Below are 22,710 nucleotides of genomic sequence, written 5' to 3'. Positions count from 1 at the left end.
TATAGCAAACTACGGTTACCAGCATGCTTGTTTCAAATGATACTGTGGTGATTTAAGTGTACATTGTGGATGGGGCCTACGCTTAAAGTTTTATTCGTTTATTGTATTTTATATACTGCCTTTATCTTCCAGGGATCTCAAAGGTGGTGCATATGGTTCTCCCCCCACCCATTTATTCCTCACAACGTGAGGTGGGTTAGGCGAAGAGATGGTAACTGGCCGAAGGTCACCCAGGGAGCTTCGTGGCTGAGTGGGGATTCGAACCCTGCTCTCCCAGGTCCTACTCTTGACCATTGTGCTTTGTGTTTCAGCTGGTAGGAGTAAGCCTGACAGCCTACAACTGAAACCTGAAATCTGTCAAGTTCTTTGACTGCCAGAACCATTTCCTGTGTGTTCTGCTCTCTCCCTCTTTCTCTGTGTGTACGTCTAACTGTGGGCTAATGATATGTCTTCCTTTGTCTTCCGCTAACACTGAGTGATCAACTGTTTGTGTAATTTTAAGAAAACCTGCCCCATTTCCAAGCCCTCACTATTCTCTCTTTGCAGAGGGCAGTGGAGCAGAAAAGTCTTATGCCCCCTCCATGTGCTCTGGAATGTAGGTGCTGCCTGTTGATATCGCACACACTTGACTAGCCCGCTCACGATATCCATGTGTTGAGAATGGGCATCCGTAGTTTAGGTTCCCATGAGCTGATTGTGGTTTCAAAATGCCTTGAAGCCCATGCCTCAAGGATGCTGGAGGCTGGGCCAACAGGGCGTCCCCCAACCACTGCTCCCATCAACGTGTGGAGCCTTGCTTCATCCAAGCAACACATGAAGGGGCTCTATGGCAGGGGTGAGAAGTTTCAAGCCTGCAGGTATAACGTGGCCCTCCAAACCTCTCCATCTGCCCCCCAGGAGTCTTTCCAGGTCACTGTCCCTGCGCTGTGCTACCCTCAGGTATGCATTCCTAGCTGGAAAGTATTTCTTAACTGTGATAATGCTTCTTGCTTTCCTGGTGGGAGAGAGGGAGGTAGAAGTATTTGTGTGTGCCACGTGGAGAAAGAGAGAGCAGAAATTCAGTCTACCGTACAAAAGGTATGAGTCACACCTGTTGCTCCAACTACTTTTGCATCTGGTATCACCCACCATGGGGATGCAGTCCCGCTCCCCCCAGAAGTCTAGTTCTTCTTGGGCTGGGGGGAAAAGTTTCCCACCCCTTGCTTTTCAGCAACCACTTATCCATCGTGTTTGACACAAGCAACTGGCAGATTGACCAAAAACAGGCATACCTGAGCTCCTGTAGGTCTTCTTTAAAAACCTGCAAAATGAAAAGACAATGAGAGTTCAAGGAGAGTTTCTGCAAGAACATGGGTGGGTGCCCCTCAGACGTCTGGGAAACTGGAAAGGGATCTAGAAGACAGTGAAACCGCCCCCCCCCCGGCAACTGATGCATCCAAACCTCAGGGTGAGAGTATGCCAAGTCTGGGTGACCCAAGATAGGCAGCTTTCATGAGTGGCTGACACCACACACCCAACCAGTTGAAACCGTTCCCGGGGTGTGGCCTCTGTTGCATGCTGACAGCGTCTAGGAGCCAGAGGTCAGAGCTGAGTGCAGGGTGGGGAGCAAGGGTGGACAAACTGCCCAGAAAAAGGAGTACGTATCCCCTGCCAGAGCTAGCTCAGTACTGTCTACACTGATGGGCAGCAGCTCTCCAGGATTTTAGGCAGAATAATTCCCTGCCCTAACCTGGGAAATGGGACACGGGGGGGGGGGCGCTGTGAGTTAAACCACAGAGCCTAGGACTTGCCGATCAGAAGGTCGGCGGTTCGATTCCCTGCGACGGAGTGAGCTCCCGTTGCTGGGTCCCTGCTCCTGCCCACCTAGCAGTTCAAAAGCATGTCAAAGCGCATGTCCCGCTCTGGCGGGAAGGTAAACGGCGTTTCCGTGCGCTGCTCTGGTTCACCAGAAGCGGCTTAGTCATGCTGGCCACATGACCCGGAACCTGTACGCCGGCTCCCTCGGCCAATAAAGCGAGATGAGTGCCGCAACCCCAGAGTCGGTCACGACTGGACCTAATGGTCAGGGGTCCCTTTACCTTTAACCTGGGAAATAGCAGTACAGTCATACCTCTGGTTACATCCGCTTCATGTTATGTTCTTTCAGGATACGTCCCGAAGCGACCTGGAAGTACCCGAAACGGTTACTTCCAGGTTTCGCTGCTCGCGCATGTGCAGACGTGCAAAATGGCGTCACGCGCATGTGCAGAAGCGGCGAATCACAACCCGCGCAGACACAGGCTGCGTTCTGCTCATGTTGCGAACGGGGCTCCGGAATGGATCCTGTTCACAACCAGGGGTACCACTGTAATTGAACCTGAGAGCTCCTACACGCGAAGCAATTGCTTTACGACTGAGCTATGGCCCTATTAAAACATCTGAAGGGTCAGAGGTTCCCATCCCTTTTTTGGAGCTACCATCTTGCTCGTCTCACAGTTTAGAACATGCATAGTTTTTATTGAGGAATGTGTATGCCTTCTACTCACTTCTTGCTTCAGAGACGCTGTGGGCAGCCTCAAGGCCTCTCGCAGGAGAGTATACATTCCAGAGATGAGGACAGCAAGCTGTTCATCTGATAGTTTTGCATTCTCGGCAATCACTTTTACCAGTTCTTTGCAGTCTTTTCCTTCTAAGGCGCTGACAGTGACTGTTTGGCAAAATAACAATAAAGGTTAAGTTATCAACTCTGGCAGAGTCCCGCAAGTGCAAGCACATAATTTCAGCATGATCAAAAGCCCCTGGGAAAACACTAGCGACTTTGCAACCGCAGCAGCATCTAGGGATCTGACACCATCTAGTCGCGCTTTAAAGAAGGAGGTTTGTGCACAAAACAGGGGAGGGAAATTTAAATGGGAAAGAACAGCATACAAACTTCAGAAGAGCCCTCTTGAATCTGGCCAATGGCCAATCTAGTCCAGCATCCTGTTCTCACAGTGGCCATCACCAGATGCCTGCCAACCGGACCTGAGCGCAACACCACTCTCCCACTTGTCACTCTCAGCAACTGACATTCAGAGGCAAACTACCTTGAACAGTGTAGGCGGAACATAACCATGTGGTTTAGCTGTAAATAACTTTCGGAAGAGTCCCATTCAGTGTTTTTTCCCCTTAAAAAAATGTTTAGGGGTACAGTGGTACCTCGGGTTAAGAACTTAATTCGTTCTGGATGTCTGTTCTTAACCTGAAACTGTTCTTAACCTGAAGCACCACTTTAGCTAATGGGGCCTCCCGCTGCTGCCGCATGATTTCTGTTCTCATCCTGAAGCAAAGTTCTTAACCCAAGGTACTATTTCTGTGCTAGCGGAGTCTGTAACCTTAAGTGTATGTAACCTGAAGCATATGTAACCCAAGGCACAACTGTACTCTAATTTTGAATCAAGAAAATCACCATTTTACAGTCATACCTTGGGTTACAGACGCTTCAGGTTATGTTTTTTTGGGTTGCAGACCGCCAAAACCTGGAAGTATCGGAACGGGTTACTTCGGGGTTTCAGCGGTCGTGCATGCGCAGAAGCTCTAAATCACGCTTTGTGCATGCGCAGACGTGCTGAATCGCAACCTGTGCATGCACAGATGCGGCGCTGCAGGTTGCGGATGCTGCGGGTTGCGAACGTGCATCCTGCACGGATCACGTTCGCAACCCAAGCGTCCACCGTATAGTTCAAATTGGGGAAAATAAATACAGCAAATGGACAAAAGTAAAAAGATTCACAAAATGTTTAGGGGCATGTGTACCCCTGTGTCTCCCCAGAAAAAAAGCACTGGTCCCATTTATTCCCACTACTGTGGATAACTGCTCCCTCTAACAGCAAATGCATCTGCTGAGTGCCAAGAGGATTAAAACCCAAACCTGGAAACTGAGAAACAAGAGAGGTATCCGTATACTCAGGAAAACACCAAGGTTTGCAAAGTACAAAAGAAAAAGGGTGAAAAATCCTAAACACACTTCAGTGAGGGGGCAACCATTTTACACCCCCAAACCCCACCCCAAAAAATTCAGCCTAATGAGGACTGAGCATACTTTATGACCACAGAATGTTAGGGGTGTACAGGGGCAGGGAATGGAATCAGTGTTCGAAATTAGCCAGGCGCCAGGCACATTTTGCACCTGACTTTTGACCACTTGCGACCAAGTGAAGATTCCTGGGCACCAGTATGACACCTGACAGCTCCACCACCTGGAGGTGCATGCCTGGGAATCATTGGATCTGGACTGTTTTCACACACGAATACTTGATACTGCAGAATTCTATGTTATATTTTATTTACACCAGTGGTTTCAACCAGTGTGCTGTGAACCCCTTGAAGGATGGTCATGTGTGACGCAAGCAACACTGGGCTCTGTCCCTCTTTCCCATCCTCCCTCCTCTGATGCCCTTTTGCATCTCTGCCCCCCCCCCCAGCTTGCACAGCTGTTTGTTCCAGCAGCCCTGGCTACAAGCTCCCCAGGTGAATGGTGCCTCCGGGGCTGGCCAGGGGGTGCTGGTTGCCAGGAGATGAGCAAGCAAGCAAGTGGATAAGAGAGCCCAGCCAACCCTTGCTGTTGGGAATGGACAGACAAGTGGGAGACCAGGCAGGCAGGCACTGCATTGGCTTTTCTTGTGCTTGCTGTGTGCAAGGCCTGCCTGGGAGCTGAGTGCCTGGTGCTGAAGGGGAGCCAGTCTGTCTTGGCAGTGCCTGCTGCTGCCACTGCTGCCTCCCGAGGTAAGGTGCTGGCCTCACGTTCACCTTTGCCCACCCTCCATTAGGCCACTAAGGCTGGGGGCATCCTCTGCCAGGCCCCTGTGGGCAGTGTGAGGAGGCACCTTTCTTTGGGGCTGGGTGGGGGGTAGCTCAAGAACCAGGGGCAACAGCAGCGGCTGCCCAGAGGACTCCCAAGGAGAGGGGAGGGGAGGCTGGGGTAACTCTACAAGGGAGGGTGAGAGGCTGCCAGCTCTGCAGGCAAGGGGTGACATAACTGGGCTGCTGAGCCCCACAGGGGGGCCGCAGAAAGAATGTACTTGGTCAACGGAGCCATGGATTCAAAAGGGTTGAAAACCTCTGCTTTACACAATCAGAATGAATTTCTGCAGCCAAAATGCTTTTCCTGTGCAGCCTGGGCAGTATACAATATGCAGTATACAATAAAAAGAAAAACAACAACCCAATAGCCCACCCACACAACAAAAACAGCAACACATTTTAAAAGGGCATACTATGTAAATTGATCAACCAAAGGCCTGGTTTAAAAGGAACACTTTTTCCGGGCGCCTAAAGGTGTATAATGAAGTTGCCAGGTGAACTTCCGTGGGGAGAGCATTCCACAGACGGGGAGCCACTGCAGAGAAGGCCCCTTACCGTGTTGCCACCCTCTGGACTTCATGTGGAGGAGGCACACAAAGGAGGGTCTCAGAAGATGATATCAGGGTGTGGGTATAGGATTGAGTCCTGCGGAACCCCACAATGAAGGTCCACAAGGCTGAAAAGCATTCCCCAAGTAATTAATTCTTCCGTGGTGAACATTTGTGCAAGCACTCCCCCTTATGGTAAAAAATGGAACTAGAATTGCAACAATAATTTTAAGACTACTATTTTTAAGCACGTCAAAGTGCAAGTAGATACCGCTCCGGTGGGAAGGTAAACAGCGTTTCTGTCCGCTGCTCTGGTTCGCCAGAAGCGGCTTAGTCATGCTGGCCACATGACCCGAAAGGTGTACGCCGGCTTCCTCGGCCAATAAAGCGAGATGAGTGCCGCCACCCCAGAGTCGTCCTTTACCTTTTTTATTTTTCGCACTATTTCGTGGCATTTACACAGGCCTAGTAAAGGGACTGTCCGAATACGGATTTTAGAATTCTTCTAAAGTGTTAACCTTTATTCTTGGTGTGACAAAATAAACGTGTGGCTATAGCTCTGTCTTTCACTTTCCTGGGTATAGCCAGGATTTTTGTGCGTGGGTGGGAGCCAAAGTTGCTGAATTTTTTTTAGGATATCAAAGTTGTTGATCATGGAGATCACAGGGAAAAATATCTGTGAAGAGGACATTACAGAGGGCATTATTATAGTTTCATAATCTTTTACATTTATTTATTAAACTGCACCTTTTCCCCTGATGGAACTCAAGCACAGAAAAAGCTATCATTAAAAAGCAATGAAATATTAATAGAATAAAAACTATATACATATGTAAAATCTGTTTTGTATTTTGATCCTGCAACACCCTGGCCACCAAATTCTGCAACAGTTGAAGTTTCCTTACCGTCCTCAGAGACAGAACAGTCTCAGGTTAAGAACAGACCTCCATAACGAATTAAATTCTTAACCCGAGGTACCACTGTAATTACCGGTAATTCTTCCATGGTGAACATTTGTGGAATCACTCCCCCTTATGGTAAAAAATGGAACTAGAATTGCAACAATAATTTTAAGACTCAACTATTTTTAAGCACATCAAAGTACAGTGGTACCTCGGGTTACAGACGCTTCAGGTTACAGACACTTCAGGTTACAGACTCCGCTATCTCAGAAATAGTACCTCGGGTTAAGAACTTTGCTTCAGGAAATTACGTTCGGGAGCCCCTTTCGCAACCGGAGCAGAATGCAACCTGCGTCTGCACGTCTCTGGGTCGCAATTCATGGCTTCTGTGCATGCTTGTGATGTCATTTTGAGCACCTGCGCATGTGCGAATGGCAAAACCGGGAAGTAACCCGTTCTGGTACTTCTGTGTCACCGCAGGACGCAACCTGAAAAGATTTAACCCGAACTATCTTTAACCCAAGGTATGACTGTAATTAATTCTTCCATGGTGAACATTTGTGCAAGAACTCCCCCTTTTGGTAAAAAATGGAACTAGAATTGCAACAATAATTTTAAGACTCAACTACTTTTAAGCACATCCAAGTACTAGTAGATAAATAAGTACCGCTCCGTTTTCCATGCACTGCTCTGGTTTTGCCAGAAGCAGCTTAGTCATGCTGGCCACATGACACGGAAAAACTGTCTGTGGTCAAACGTCGGCTCCCTTGGCCAGTAAAGCGAGATGAGCGCCACAACCCCAGAGTCGTTCGCAACAGGGGTCCTTTACCTTTTTTTATTTTTCACACTATTTCATGGCATTTACACAGGCCTAGTAAAGGGACTGTCCTAATATGGATTTTAGAATTCTTCTAAAGTGTTAACCTTTATTCTTGGTGTGACAAAATAAACATGTGGCTATAGCTCTGTCTTTCACTATGTGAAGCATGGATATATTATTAATTGCAAAGCAGATTTTATTTCATTTATTTATTGAATTTATATACCACCCTATACCTGGGGGTCTCAGGGCAGTTCAAGGAATATAATCAAGATATAAAACCACAAAATATATAATAAAAATAAAAACAACAACTCTATATCGCCCCCCCCCATAAAAAACACATTTCAAAAGGGCACAGTATATAAATCAGATCAACCAAAGGCCAAGTTAAAAAGGAATGTTTTTGCCTGGTGCCTAAAGGTGTATAATGAAGGCACAGACAACAGTAGTTAGGCCATCCCTGTCCAGATAGGGACATAGCTGGGCCACCAGACGAAGGTGATGGAAGGCAGTCCGGGCCACTGAGGCCACCTGAGCCTCGCAAAGGATCCAGGAGGACCCCCAAGCTGTGAACCTGCTCCTTCAGAGGAAGGGTAACCCCATCAAGAGCAGGCGACCTCCCACCCATCAGGTCTAGGGAACCACCCACTAACAGTGCCCCAGTCTAATCTGGATTGAGCTTCTGTTTGTTGGCTCTCATGCAGTTCATTACCGAGGCAAGACCCTGGTCCAGCACTTCCACTGTCTCACCTGCAGATGTAAAGGAGCACTAGAGCTGAGTGTCATCAGCATACTGCTGACAACGCACTCCAAACCTCTGGATAACCCCACCCAGTGGTTTCATGTAGAGGTTAAACAACATGGGGGATAGGATTGAGCCCTGCGGTACCCCACATTGCAGGTTCTATGGAGCTGAATGCATTCCCCAAGTAACACCCTCTAGGGACGACCATCCAAGTAGGACTGGAACCACCGCAAAGCGGTGCCACCCAGCCCCAGTTCAGAGTCACTCAAGAAGGATACCATGGGTGATGGTATTGAAAGCCGCTGAGATGTCAAGAGCAATTAACAGGAACATGTTTCCCTTGTCTCTCTCTTGACAAAGCTCATCATACAGGGCGACCAAAGCAGTGTCTGCGCCAAAACCAGGTCTAAACCCCGTTCCAGGAAATCAGTTTCTTCCAAAAGTGCCTGGATCTGGTCTGCGACCACTCACTCCAGAACCTTGCTCAGGAAACGGGGATAAGCAACTGGCCGGCACATTGCAACAAGCGGAAAGATGCAAGTAAAATTATGCCACCCAGTTTATAAGAAGCGCAATTAACTGTTTTAATCGCAGAACTGATTAACAATATTTCCTGTGGCCATCACATTAACTAGTCAGTTTCCCATCACAGCGTTGGAAGCGATCCGCAAGAAACTTAAGCAGTTAAGTTAGAATAAAGGTGAGAGGCTGCCAGCTGTGCAGGCAAGGGGTGACATAGCTGGGCTCCTGAGCCCCACAGGGGTGATGCAAAAACAGTGCAGTTGGGCAAGGGAGCTGTGGACTCAAAGAGGTTGAAAACTCCTGCTTTACACAATCAGAATGAATTTCTGCAGCCAAATTGCTTTTTTTGTGCAGCCTGGGCAGGCGCACTCACCATACAGAAAAAGAGGTCAGAATAGGATAATATATATGTGGACTGTCCCTGGAACAACTGACTTTTCTTCCTTAAATTCTCAAAGCTCTTAACTTGGCTCAAGACTGTCCTATTGCCTAGCCAAATGTTCAACTGAGAATCAATCACAGTCAGTCCATCGAATATGAGAGGCACCTGTGTTCAGGTTCATTATTCCAGGACTTCTAACAAGTTCCCACGCAACCCACAAGCCAATCCTAAAGAGACTATATCACACCACCACGGGAAAAAGCCAACTTCAAATCAGGAACCAGCATAGTAACCAGGCAAGAAACGATCTGCCAATTACGGTTCTCTCAGTTTCTCAATTTTCCAATCTTAAATGCAGTTCTCCACTTTTTGCAGGAATTTGCATTAAAACAAAATTCATGAAAATGCATCAGTATTTTAGTGTGAAGTTTCCCTTATAAACACATTTTTACATGCAGTGTTGACTTATGTACACATGTTTGCAAGCAACTTCCCCAAATGTAATGCAGTTTTGCATATTATTTTTACCAATATATCCATTTTGATGCACACTTCTTCAATTGAAAGAAGTGCAATTCCCTATTCTAATTGCAAATCTGATTTAATTTCATTTATTTATTGAATGAATTTATATACCGCCCTATACCTGGGGGTCTCAGGGCAGTTCAAGGAATAAAATCAAGATATAAAACCACAAAATATATAATAAAAAGAAAAACAACAACTCAATGGAACCCCCCCCATCACATTTTAAAAGGGCACAGTATGTAAATCAGATCAACCAAAGGCCTTAATGAGGAACGCTTTCGCCTGGTGCCTAAAGGTGTATAATGAAGGTGCCAGGTAAACTTCCCTGGGGAGAGCATTCCGCAGACGGGGAGCCACCGCAAAGAAGGCCCGTTCTTGTGTTGCCACCCTCTGGACCTCTCGAGGAGGAGGCACACAAAGGAGGTTCTCAGAAGATGATATCAGGGTGTGGGTTGGTTCATGTGGAAAGAGGCCGTCCTTGAGCTATTGTGGTCCTGAGCCGTTGAAGGCTTTATAGGTCAAAACCAGCACTTTGAATTTGGTCTGGAAACCCATTGGTAGCCAGTGCAGTCGGACCACGATCGGTGTAATATATTCAAACCGTCTTGCTCCAGTGAACACCCTAGCCGCTGTATTCTGCACTACCTGAAGTTTCCAAACCATGTTCAGAGGCAGCTTCACCTCTAACACATTGCAGTAATCTAACCAAGAGGTAACCAGAGCATAGACAACAGTAATTAGGCCATCCCTGTCCAGATAGGGGTATAGCTGGGCCACCAGCTGAAGGTGATGGAAGGTGCTCTGGGCCACTGAGGCCACAAGTGCCTCGAGCGACAGCAAAGGATCCAGGAGGACCCCAAAGCTATGAACCTGCTGCTTCAGGGGAAGTATAACCCCATCAAGAACAGGCGACCTCCCACCCATCTGGTCTAGGGAACCAACCACTAACAGTGTCCCAGTCTTATTGGGATTAAGCTTCAGTTTGTTGGCTCTCATCCAGTCCATTACCAAGGCAAGACACTGGTCCAGCACTTCCACTGTCTCACCTGCAGATGTAAAGGAGAAATAGAGCTGAGTGACATCAGCATACTGCTGACAACACACTCCAAACCTCCAGATAACCCCGCCCAGTGATTTCATGTAGAGGTTAAGCAACATGGGGGATAGGATTGAGCCCTGCAGAACCCCACATTGAAGGTTCCACAGGGCTGAAAAGCAAAAGCCCAGGAAAAGCTCAATATGGAGGCCAAATGGCCGAAATATTGGGAAATTTTGGAACAAGAGGGAGATAGACTAAAACTGCAGAGTTTTGAGAAACTAAAAAACAAAGTGCGAGATTGGCTTCATTATTATCAGATAATGGAGGCATATAATTTGGATAAAAAAAATTGGTTTCCAGGTGGAAAAATCAAAATTGGAAACAGAACTGTTAGATCCCAAAACTAAGATACTTTCAAGAATGTATAACTTGCTGTTAAAATGGAATACGCAGGATGAAATGGTTAAATCTGCTATGATCAAATGGGCACAAGATATGGGTCACAACATTATGTTTGCTGACTGGGAACAGTTGTGGACCACAGGTATGAAATTTACGGCATGTAATGCCTTAAGAGAGAATATTATGAAAATGATATACAGGTGGTACATGACCCCAGTCAAGCTTGCAAAAATATATCATTTGCCCGATAATAAATGTTGGAAATGTAAAGAAACTGAAGGTACATTTTTTCATCTTTGGTGGACTTGCCCGAAGATTAAGGCATTCTGGGAAATGATCTATAATGAACTTAAAAAGGTATTTAAATATACTTTCCCCAAGAAACCAGAGGCCTTTCTCTTGGGTATTGTCGGCCAAGGGGTGTTAAAGACGGACATAACTTTCTTTATGTATGCTACAACAGCAGCTAGAATACTCATTGCGAAGTACTGGAAGACGCAAGAACTACCCACACTGGAAGAATGGCAGATGAAGGTGATAGACTATATGGGCTTGGCAGAAATGACGAGCAGAATCCGAAACCAGGGAAGAGAAGCAGCGCAAGAAGAATGGAAAAAATTTAAGGACTATTTAAAGAAATATTACAAAGTTAATGAAAGTTAGAATGATGTTGGACTGGAAAGTAAATGGTTACTATTAGTAATGGTTAAGACAAGGAGAATAAGGAAGAATAGTCTAAATTTAAATTAAAATAAGGGAAGATTTGCTGAACAATCGATAAGAATTTGGAATACAGAAAGGGGAGGCATGAGGAAGTCGGGGAAGATAGGATATGAAATTAGGATATGAAATGATACATGTTTTTTGTTTTGTTTTTGTATGTTTATGTTTGTTGTATTGTGTTTATATGGAAAAATAAAAATATTATAAAAAAAAAAAAAGATGTAAAGGAGAAATAGAGCTGAGTGACATCAGCATACTGCTGACAACACACTCCAAACCTCCAGATAACCCCGCCCAGTGATTTCATGTAGAGGTTAAGCAACATGGGGGATAGGATTGAGCCCTGCAGAACCCCACATTGAAGGTTCCACAGGGCTGAAAAGCATTCCCCAAGTAATTAATTCTTCCGTGGTGAACATTTGTGCAAGAACTCCCCCTTATGGTAAAAAATAAAACTAGAATTGCAACAATAATTTTAAGACTCAATTATTTTTAAGCACATCAAAGTACAGTGGTACCTCGGATTACAGACGCTTCAGGTTACAGACACTTCAGGTTACAGACTCCGCTAACCCAGAAATAGTACCTCGGGTTAAGAACTTTGCTTCAGGATGAGAACAGAAATCGCGCGGTGGTGGCATGGTGGCAGCGGGAGGCCCCGTTAGCTAAAGTGGTACCTCAGGTTAAGAACAGTTTGGATTAAGAATGGACCTCCAGAATGAATTAAGTTCTTAACCTCAGGTACCACTGTACTAGGAGATAAATAGGTACCGCTCCGGCGGGAAGGTAAATGGTGTTCCCATGTGATGCTTTGGTTTCGCTGGCCACATGACCCGGAAAAACTGTCTGAGGACAAATGTTGGCTCCCTCGGCCTGTAAAGCGAGATGAGCGCCGCAACCCCAGAGTCGTTTGCGACTGCACTTAACTGTCAGGGGTCCTTTACCTTTTTTTATTTTTCACACTATTTCATGGCCTAGTAAAGAGCCTGTCCTATTATGGATTTCAGAATTCTTCTAAAGTGTTAACCTTTATTCTTGGTGTGACAAAATAATCATGTGGCTATAGCTCTTTCTTTCACTGTGTGAATGGATATAGCCAGGACTATTTGGGAGGGATGGCAGCCAAAGTTGCTGAATTTTTTTTAGGATGTCAAAGTTGTTGAGCTTGGAGATCACAGGGAAAAATACCTGTGAAGAGGACATTACATGGGGAATTATTATATAGTCTCATTATCTTTTATATTTATTTATTAAATTATTTATTAAATTAAATTTATTATATTATAAAACCACAAAATATATTAATAAAAAGAAAAACAACAACTGAATAGCGCGTGTCCACCCCAAAAAAACACAGTTTAAAAGGGCACAGTATGTAAATCAGATCAACCAAAGGCCTAGTTAAAAAGGAATGTTTTTGCCTGGTGCCTAAAGGTGTATAATGAAGGTGCCAGGCGAACTTCCCTGGGGAGAGCATTTCACAGACAGGGAGCCACTGCAGAGAAGGCCCATTTTCGTGTTGCCACCCTCTGGACCTCTCAAGGGCACACAAAGGAGGGTCTCAGAAGATGATATCAGGGTGTGGGTAGGTTCATGTGGAAAGAGGCGGTCCTTGAGCTATTGTGGTCCTGAGCCGTTGAAGGCTTTATAGGTCAAAACCAGCACTTTGAATTTGGCCTGGAAACTCATTGATAGCCAGTGCAGTCGGACCAGGATCGGTATAATATATTCAAACCGTCTTGCTCCAACCTAGCCGCTGTATTCTGCACCAGCTAAAGTTTCCAATCCATCTTCAGAGGCAGCTTCACCTCTAACACATTACAGTAATCTAACCAAGAGGAAACCAGAGCATAGACAACAGTAGTTAGGCAATCCCTGTCCAGATAGGGGCATAGCTGGGCCACCAGCCCAAGCTGATGGAAGGCGCTCTGGGCCACTCAGGCCGCCTGAGCCTCGCAAAGGATCCAGGAGGACCCCCAAGCTGTGAACCTGCTCCATCAGAGGAAGTGTAACCCCATCAAGAGCAGGCGACCTTCCAGCCATCAGGTCTAGGGAACCAACCACTAACAGTGCCCCAGTCTTATCAGGATTGAGTTTCAGTTTGTTGGCTCTCATCCAGTCCATTACTGAGGCAAGACCCTGGTCCAGCACTTCCACTGTCTCACCTGCAGATGTAAAGGAGAACTAGAGCTGAGTGTCATCAGCATACTGCTGACAACATACTCCAAACCTCCAGATAACCCCACCCAATGGTTTCATGTAGACGTTAAACAACATGGGGGACAGGATTGAGCCCTGAGGAACCCCACATTGAAAGTTTCACAGGGCTGAAAAGCATTCCCCAGGTAATTAATTTTTCCATGGTGAACATTTGTGCAAGCACTCCCCCTTATGGTACAAAATGGAACTAGAATTGCAACAATAATTTTAAGACTCAACTACAGTGGTACCTCAGGTTACATATGCTTCAGGTTAAAGACTCCTCTAACCCAGAAATAGTGCTTCAGGTTAAGAACTTTGCTTCAGGATCAGAACAGAAATCGGGCTCCAGCGGCGTGGCAGCAGCAGGAGGCCCCATTAGCTAAAGTGGTGTTTCAGGTTAAGAACAGTTTCAGGTTAAGTATGGACCTCCGGAACGAATTAAGTACTTAACCTGAGGTACCACTGTATTTTTAAGCACATCAAAGTACAGTGGTACCTCATATTACAGATGCTTCAGGTTACAGACACTTCAGGTTACAGACTCCGCTAACCCAGAAATAGTGCCTCGGGTTAAGAACTTTGCTACAGGATGAGAACAGAAATCGTGCAATGGCGGCGCAGCGGCAGCGGAAGGCCCCATTAGCTAAAGTGGTACCTCAGGTTAAGAAGAGTTACAGGTTAAGAGTAGACCTCCAAAACGAATTTCGTTCTTAACCTCAGGTACCACTGTACTAGCAGATAAATAAGTACCGCTCCGGTGGGAAGGTAAACGGTGTTCCCATGTGCTGCTCTGGTTTCGCCAGAAGCGGCTTAGTCATGCTGGCCACATGACCCGGAAAAATGTCTGGACATAGAGCAAGATGAGCGCCGCAACCCCAGAGTCGTTCGCAACTGGACTTAACTGTCAGAGGTCCTTTACCTTTTTTATTTTTCACACTATTTCATGGCATTTACACAGGCCGAGTAAAGGGACTGTCCGAATACGGATTTTAGAATTCTTCTAAAGTGTTAACCTTTATTCTTGGTGTGACAAAATAAACGTGTGGCTATAGCTCTGTCTTTCACTTTCCTGGGTATAGCCAGGATTTTTGTGCATGGGTGGGAGCCAAAGTTACTGAATTTTTTTTAGGATATCAAAGTTGTTGATCCTGGAGATCACAGGGAAAAATACCTGTGAAGAGGACATTACAGAGGGCATTATTATAGTTTCATAATCTTTTACATTTATTTATTAAACTGCACCTTTTCCCCTGATGGAACTCAAGCACAGAAAAAGCTATCCTTAAAAAGCAATTAAATATTAATAGAATTAAAACTATATACATATGTAAAATCTGTTTTGTATTTTGCTCCTGGAACAACCTGGCCACCAAATTCTGCACCAGTTGGAGTTACCAAAGCGTCCTCAGAGGCAACTTCACCTCTAACACATTGCAGTAATCTAACCGAGAGGTAACCAGAGCATAGGCAAAAGTAGTTAGGCCATCCCTGTCCAGATAGGGGCGTTTCTGGGCCACCAGCCAAAGCTGATGGTAGGCGCACTGGGCCACTGAGGCCACCTGAGCCTCAAGTGACAGCAAAGGATCCAGGAGTGCCCCCAAGCTGTAAATCCTGCTCCTTCAGAGGAAGTGTAACCCCATCAAGAGCAGGCGACCTTCTAGCCATCAGGTCTAGGGAACCAACCACTAACAGTGCCCCAGTCTTATCAGGATTGAGCTTAGTTTGTTGGCTCTCATCCAGTGCATTTCTGAGGCATGACCCTGGTCCAGCATTTCCACTGTCTCACCTGCAGATGTAAAGGAGAAATAGAGCTGAGTGTCATCAGCATACTGCTGACAACATACTCCAAACCTCCGGAGCCCCATTCGAAACCTGAGCAGAATGCAACCCGCGTCTGCGCGTCGCAATCCACTGCTTCTGTGCCTGTGTGTGATGTCATTTTGAGCATCTGCGCATGCGCAAACAGCGAAACCCAGAAGTAACCCGTTCTGGTACTTCTGGGTCGCCGCGGGACGCAACCTGAAAAGATTTAACCCGAAGTGTCTTTAATCTGACTGTAATTAATTCGTCCATTGTGAACATTTGTGCAAGCACTCCCCCTTATGGAAAAAAATGGAACTAGAATTGCAACAATAATTTTAAGACTCAACTATTTTTAAGCACATCAGAGTACTAACAGATAAATAGGTATTGGTCCGGCGGGAAGGTAAACGGCATTTCCGTGCGCTGCTTTGGTTTCGTCAGAAGCGGCTTAGTCATGCTGGCCACATAACCTGGAAAAAACTGTCTGCGTACAAACACCAGCTCCCTCGGCCAGTAAAGAGAGATGAGCACCGCAACCCCAGAGTTGTTCACAACTGGACTTAACTGTCAGGGGTCCTTTACTTTTTTTATTTTTCACACTATTTGATGGCATTTACACAGGCCTAGTAAAGGGACTGTCCGAATACGGATTTTAGAATTCTTCTAAAGTGTTAACCTTTATTCTTGATGTGACAAAATAAACGTGTGGCTATAGCTCTGTCTTTCACTTTCCTGGTATAGCCAGGATTTTTTTTTGGGGGGGGGCAGCCAAAGTTGCTGAATTTTTTTTAGGATATCAAAGTTGTTGAGCTTGGAGATCACAGGGAAAAATATCTGTGAAGAGGCCATTACAGGGGGCATTATTATATAGTTTTATTATCTTTTATATTTATTTATTAAATTGCACCTTTTCCCCTGACGGAATTCAAGAACAGAAAAAGCTATCATTGAAAAGCAATGAAATATTAATAGAATTAAAACTCTATACATATGTAAAATCTGTCTTGTATTTTGGTCCTGGAACAACCTGGCCACCAAATTCTGCACCAGTTGAAGTTTCCAAACCATCTTCAGAGGCAACTTCACCTCTAACACATTGCAGTAATCTAACTTTGAGGTTACCAGAGCATAGACAACCGCATCAAGAGCAGGCGATCTCCCACCCATCTGGTCTAGGGAACCACCCACTAACAGTGTCCCAGTCTAATATGGATTGAGCTTCAGTTTGTTGGCTCTCATCCAGTCCATTACTGAGACAAGACCCTGGTCCAGCACTTCCACTGCCTCACCTGCAGATGTAAAGGAGAAATAGCATACTGCTGACAACGCACTCCAAACCTCTGGATAACCCCACCCAGTGGTTTCATGTAGAGATTAAACACCATAGGGGATAGGATTGAGCCCTGCAGAACCCCACATTGAATTTCCACACGGTTGAAAAGCATTCCCCAAGTAACACCCTCTGGGAACAACCATCCCAGTAGGACTGGAACCACCGCAAAGTGGTGCCACCCACCCCCAGTTCAGAGTCACTCAATAAGGATACCATGGGTGATGGCATTGAAAGCCGCTGAGATGTCAAGAGCAATTAACAGGGGCATGTTTCCCTTGTCTCTCTCTCCCCACAAAGGTCATCATACAGGGTAACCAAAGCAGTTTCTGTGGCAAAACCAGGCCAAACCCTGTTCCAGGAAATCAGTTTCTTCCAAAAGTGCCTGGATCTGGTGTGTGACCACTTGCTCCAGATCCTTGCCCAGGAAAAGGGGCTATGCAACTGGCCGGCACATTGCAACAAACGGAAACATGCAAGTAAAATTATACCACCCAGCTTATAAGAAGTGTAATAAACTGTTTTAATGGCAAAACTGATTAACAATATTTCCTGTGGCCATCACATTAACTAGTCAGTTTCACATCGCAGAGCTGGAAGCAATCCGCAAGAAACTTAAGCAGTTAAGATAGAAGCACAAAAGCAGTAACAGCAAGATGTCCTGCTGTCAAGACCAACTGACGGGAGCGTGAGGAAAGGGCCACGCAGAGCCTACGACCAAGCTCACTTCAGGATCGCTGGAAGGAGGTTAAGCTAACCAGCGCCTAAGCAGGATAAGCTCTCAAAGGCAAGAACTCCCTGCGGGCACTGATTCCCACCCCTCTACCTGTCCTGCCGGCAAAGCGTTTGTTTACCTTTGAGGAGTTTGCGAAAGGTTTCCTTGTCCAGCTCCCGAACGCTCCTGGCCATCGCTTCCACCTCTGCGGGTATCCGAGCCCCCAGAAAGCTGACCCTGCTGAGGTTAGTCTCCAGTCCCGACTGCTGGTAATGGGGCAACAGGGCCTTCGCAATCGCAGCCATGGCAGCAGAAGCCCCCTCTGCAAGGCTTTGCAAAAACGAAAGAGAAAAAAAAATGCAGGCCCGGCTGTCAAGTCACGTGACTCTCCTCTTCCCGGGGAACGTTCTATTTCATTCGAGCGCCCCCTAATGGCCCAAAGTCCGAAATGAAGGACGGGAGAAAGCTTGTTTTCTCCTGTTCTGGAGCGCAGAATTCGAACCAACGGCAAGGCGGGAGATTCCGAGGAAACATCAGGAATAACTTTCTGTCAGTGAGAGCTGTTTGACGGTGCAACAGACTCCCACGAGAGGAGGTGGCCTCTGCTTCCTTGCAGGTTGGATGGCCATCTGTCCTGGATGCTTTAGTTGAGATCCCTGCATTGCGCGGGGTTAGACTACAGGACCTTTGGTGTCCCTGCCGACTTTATGATTCTGTGATTCTATGAATTTGTCTGTCTTCGGGAAGTAAAGGGTAAAAGCTCGCGCCCCGACAAAGAGCGTCCGTCTGCATACTTGTAAATTCATCGTTTGATGACTGCAACGGGAATAGCGTCCTGTGAGGCATGAATAGGACACTCCGCATATAATGCACAGATATTACAGGCTTACCCAACCTGGTGCCCTCCAGATATTTTAAATTTGTTTGCATCAATTTGTTTAAAATGCTGCCAATTAATCACAGCCAGTTTTTGTCATTTTCTTTTAAAAAAACCCCAAAACCTAAGCATTACTAAAAATAAAGTACCAGTTCTTACATTATGGTGTGAGATAACAGTTACATAATATTCAGGTGGAAAGGGTGCTTCTAGTGTGGTCCATTCAGCTAGCTGCTTGTTAGAGGAATCAAGAAATGTGTGAACCCGGACTCGTCTATGTATGTAAACAGTTATCAACATTAGCTCAAATTGAACAGTCACCGTTCTAGGCACACGTAACAGTACTTTGCATCTGCACCTATGAATTGAATAAAGTTAGGACGACAAATAAGAATAGTAATCATCATTCATAATTATATGATTTGGCTATAATGGCTAGGTTTGCAAATTATGTCCAGTCACAGCAACATACTTTTATAATAAATTGCTCTGCGCCATTAACTTTTATAGACAAGAAGTCAAGGAGGAAGAGGTAAAATCAGTTATGGTCCATTGGGCCCGGGACATTGGACATACATGTCCAATGTCCCGGGCCCAATGGACCATAACTGATTTTACCTCTTCCTCCTTGACTTCTTGTCTATAAAAGTTAATGGCGCAGAGCAATTTATTATAAAAGTATGTTGCTGTGACTGGACATAATTTGTCCAGGACATATATATATATATATATATATATATATATATATGAAAGGCTTTGGAGAGAAAACATAATGAAAATGCTGTACCGATGGTATCTGACCCCGACCAAACTGGCCAAGATGTAGAAGAAAAGCTCTGACGTTTGCTGGAGATGCAAAAAAGCGGTTGCAAATGTGATGGGACTGTGTGAAGATAAGATCATTTTGGGACATAATATCCAATGAACTCAAAAAGATCTTTAAATTTTCGTTTTAAAAAAACACACCCTGAAGCCTTATTGTTAGGCATTATGTCCATTGATATACAACCCTCCGCCCCAGAACCCTCCTTATGTACGCAACCACAGCGGCGAGGATTTTAATAGCAAAAAATTGGAAATGTGATGTAATCCCGCAATAGCTGATTGGCAAACAAAGAAGATAGAATATTCAGAACTTGCAAGATGACTGGGAGAATAAGAGGAAACTCTAACCAGAAATTTAGTAATTTCATAATGTACAAAGAATATCTTTAAAAGTACTGTAATAACACAAATCTCCTGACAGATTCGGATTGAATCTTGAAGTTCAAGGAAATTATAGAGTAAAATTCCCCCCCCCGATAATTAACTGAGAAGAATAATAAATATGAAGTGCGTATACACTAGTAAGCTATAAAAAGAACAATGAGGTGAATCGGAAGTTAAAGGCTATGTAATGTCAGATGAGGTGTTCTATGTAAATTGTTTTGTAACAAAGAATCTTCTTAAAATGAAAAAAACAAAACCTTTTATAGATACAAACCACACTCATCTAATAATGTTACACGCCTGTACTTATTTATTTTTAACTTGCTGATATAGCCTGCAGTCCAGATCCACTTAACTGCAAACAAGTTCACTTGAAAGATAAAGGTCTTACTTCTGGGCAGGCATATATAGGATCGCAGTGAAAGATAAATGCATATTTGTATGCACAGGTGAGCCGTAGCGGGAATTTACGCCAGCAACACAGGCTGTGTACACGTTACCGCTTACTGTGGCTCCAGTGCGCTCCCGCTGCTGTTGTTTAAAGTCTAATGCACACGGCATTAGCCACAATCCATAAGTATACTGTAGTTTATTTCAAAATACTCCTCTTTGATACGCTTTCCCTCAAACAAGCTTCCATCAGTTTTTAAGCTGCGATGTGTACCTTTGAGGCCGGCTTTGCCACATGCGATGGACAAAGGTTCGTTGAATGGGAGTTTGATGCAGGAAAACAAACCCAGTAATGTACCCTGGGTGAAGACATCCCCGCTCCCTCTTTGGTGTGCCCACTGGGGTTGCCGCCGGATGCAGGATTGCCCTGTATTTAAATGTGAAATACCTGAAATATTTGAAATATTTAAATACGTCCCGTATTGATAGTTTTGTCCTGCATTTCAGGTCTCCTCTATGTCTCTCTTCGACAAGTTAGGGGCGCTCCCGAAACGCGTGTGTTTGAAAGGATGTGGGAAAGGACATGTCTCTAAGCTCGGGGTAGCCAAGGACAGGCAGATGTACAAATTCAGGTGTAAGTCTGCGCGCAGGTGTGCAGCGAGTTCCAGACGGGCTGTCCTGCTGGGCTGCAAATAGGTCGTAACGGATTTCTTCAGCACCAGATGAAAATGAAAACGAAAATCGCCCCGTATCATGCCAGAACAAAGGTTGCATCCCTAGTACAGCTTTGTTTAAAAACAAAACAAAAACCCCATATGAAACGCAGTGTGTGGAGGGAATCACCTTGCAACATCTTAAGTCGCTAACGAGCGTGTAGCTGTATTCATTCACTTATTTGTATATAGAATTATGTTCCTCTTTGTACTAGCCTGGGCAATGGCGGAAATGTAAATCCTCCTCGGTTTATTAATTTATTATTCTCAACCTGTTTGCTCACCATCTAGCTGCTCGACCCCAGATTCAGTTCCTGGGAATCTGCGGGTAGAATTGGGCGAGGCACTACTACCATTCCCCTCCCCACCCCACCCGCCCTTCAAAAATGGCGCCGAACGCCAAGGAAAGTGGTGAGGCGGGAGGCGCGCAAAGCAGGGAAGGCTGCTCTCGAGTAGACTCTAGGAAAGGTCTTCCTTCACCCTCTTCACGCCGCGCCTCTTGCAAAGTTTCTTGTTGTGTCTGGAGGCCGGTTGAATCAGGCACGACCCCTTTCTATTAGTAACCAATTTACCCGGGACTAGCCTGGTTCCCCCCCGCACCCCAGTCCACTGTATACTGATGCTAAGCCGCCTGGACACCCGCTCCCTCAAGGCTTGCAATTTGCCCTTAACCTGTAATCGGGATGTATGGCATTTCTACATAGCCTTGAAAATGCTTAAGAGTTTACAAAGCGACAAGGGGAGAAGGAAACTTAATTGCAATTTGTGCTCTGCTCGGTAGTGGAATTGTCCCCTGCTTGCAACTAGCTATCGGAAATGCACAGTAAAGGAATGCAAAATCTAACACGCAGTGTTTCTCGCACTTAAATGATATTTGCAAGGACCTGCATCTGCTTAAAGTACGTTGGAATGTAGGTCGCTAAACCTTCCATTCCCGGGGAACGTTCTATTACAAAAACTAATGAGACAACAGGTTGCCCATTTGGGGTCCAGAAGACCCAAAATGGGCAACCTGTTGTCTCATTAGTTTTTTAAATTAAAATACGTAGTTAATTAAAATACAATAGCATTCTAGTTTACTAAGCAGATAATTGTAAAGAAGTGAATTAGTCATAGTTAGGTGAACCAATATTTTTTTTTATTTTTTCCCCATCAATGCAGTTGCACCCAGTGCAAAATAGTAATAGATATGCAAGATATGCAACAACCCCAAACTCCAAAGTCAAACCCCGAAGTCATTAACTCTGCAGGCAATAAACTCTCCCTTTCTTCTCCTGTAGGTGGGCACTAATTGTGCTAACAATGCAGTAAGCCAAACATTCAAAACTCATAGAATTTGTCGGCAGGAATTACAGTAATGTCACTGCATATGTCCTCTTGCTTCATGTCAATAGCTCGCATATTTGCAAGCTCCAACAAACAGTAGAATGTTGCTCCTACTTGCTTGCAGGCCATATTATGTGTTAGTTCAAAAAAGCTGATGGTTTTATTTCCAGTTTGGGCAACTTTCTGCTGAAGAACACGGAGCAATTGCTGAGGGGTCTTGTTCCATTCGTGTTCCTCTTCTTCATCCTCGGTTGACAGAATTTCCCCCATTTCACCTAAGAGCTGCGGCTCTGGAGTTGTCTGCAATGGCACCAAAGTCTTCATCCTCGCTTCTGTAGCAGCAACCGCTTGCTCCACATTGTACGGAGGTGAGGCTATGGAAGCGGTTTCCTGGTAGCTACAGGAGGGCTGCTCCTCATCTGGCACGTCTCGATTTGTCTTTCTCACTTTCTTTTTCGGTTCGGAGGATGGAAGCATTTCGGTACTCTTGAAACCCTTTGTCACACTCGGCTCCCCTCCTGCCCTCTTTTTGGTACCTGCTGCTGCTGCTGCCGCCTCCTCCTCTGGAGCCACAGTTGGTTTATCCGCAGGTGACGGAGGGAGGTCCACCATGGCCATTTCACTTTCCAAAGGAGCAGCTCTTTCGGCACCCAACATGCTTCCTTCGTCTTCGTCAAAAAGCCCTGCAAACGGGATCAAGCCATGGTCGC

General features: G+C 45.5%; 1 protein-coding gene across 1 annotated transcript in view; it reads right to left on the bottom strand.

The window, feature by feature from the left end:
• Positions 1 to 17,872, bottom strand: part of COMMD5 (COMM domain containing 5) — a 32,429-nt gene extending 14,557 nt beyond the window's left edge. Inside the window, exons 1-3 of the mRNA XM_083595760.1 lie at positions 17,625 to 17,872; positions 2,526 to 2,686; positions 1,272 to 1,300 (exon numbers count right to left, since the gene is read on the bottom strand). Coding sequence (XP_083451886.1) covers positions 1,272 to 1,300; positions 2,526 to 2,686; positions 17,625 to 17,790 — 356 coding nt within the window. The 5' untranslated portion in view covers positions 17,791 to 17,872. The remainder of the gene's footprint in view (positions 1 to 1,271; positions 1,301 to 2,525; positions 2,687 to 17,624) is intronic.
• Positions 17,873 to 22,710: the final 4,838 nt, after the last annotated feature.

Source organism: Podarcis filfolensis (genome assembly GCF_964270895.1).
Source record: "Podarcis filfolensis genome assembly, chromosome: Z".
Classification (NCBI taxonomy): domain Eukaryota; kingdom Metazoa; phylum Chordata; class Lepidosauria; order Squamata; family Lacertidae; genus Podarcis; species Podarcis filfolensis.
The sequence above is the reverse complement of the archived record's forward strand: the minus strand, read 5'-3'. Positions and strand labels throughout refer to the sequence as shown.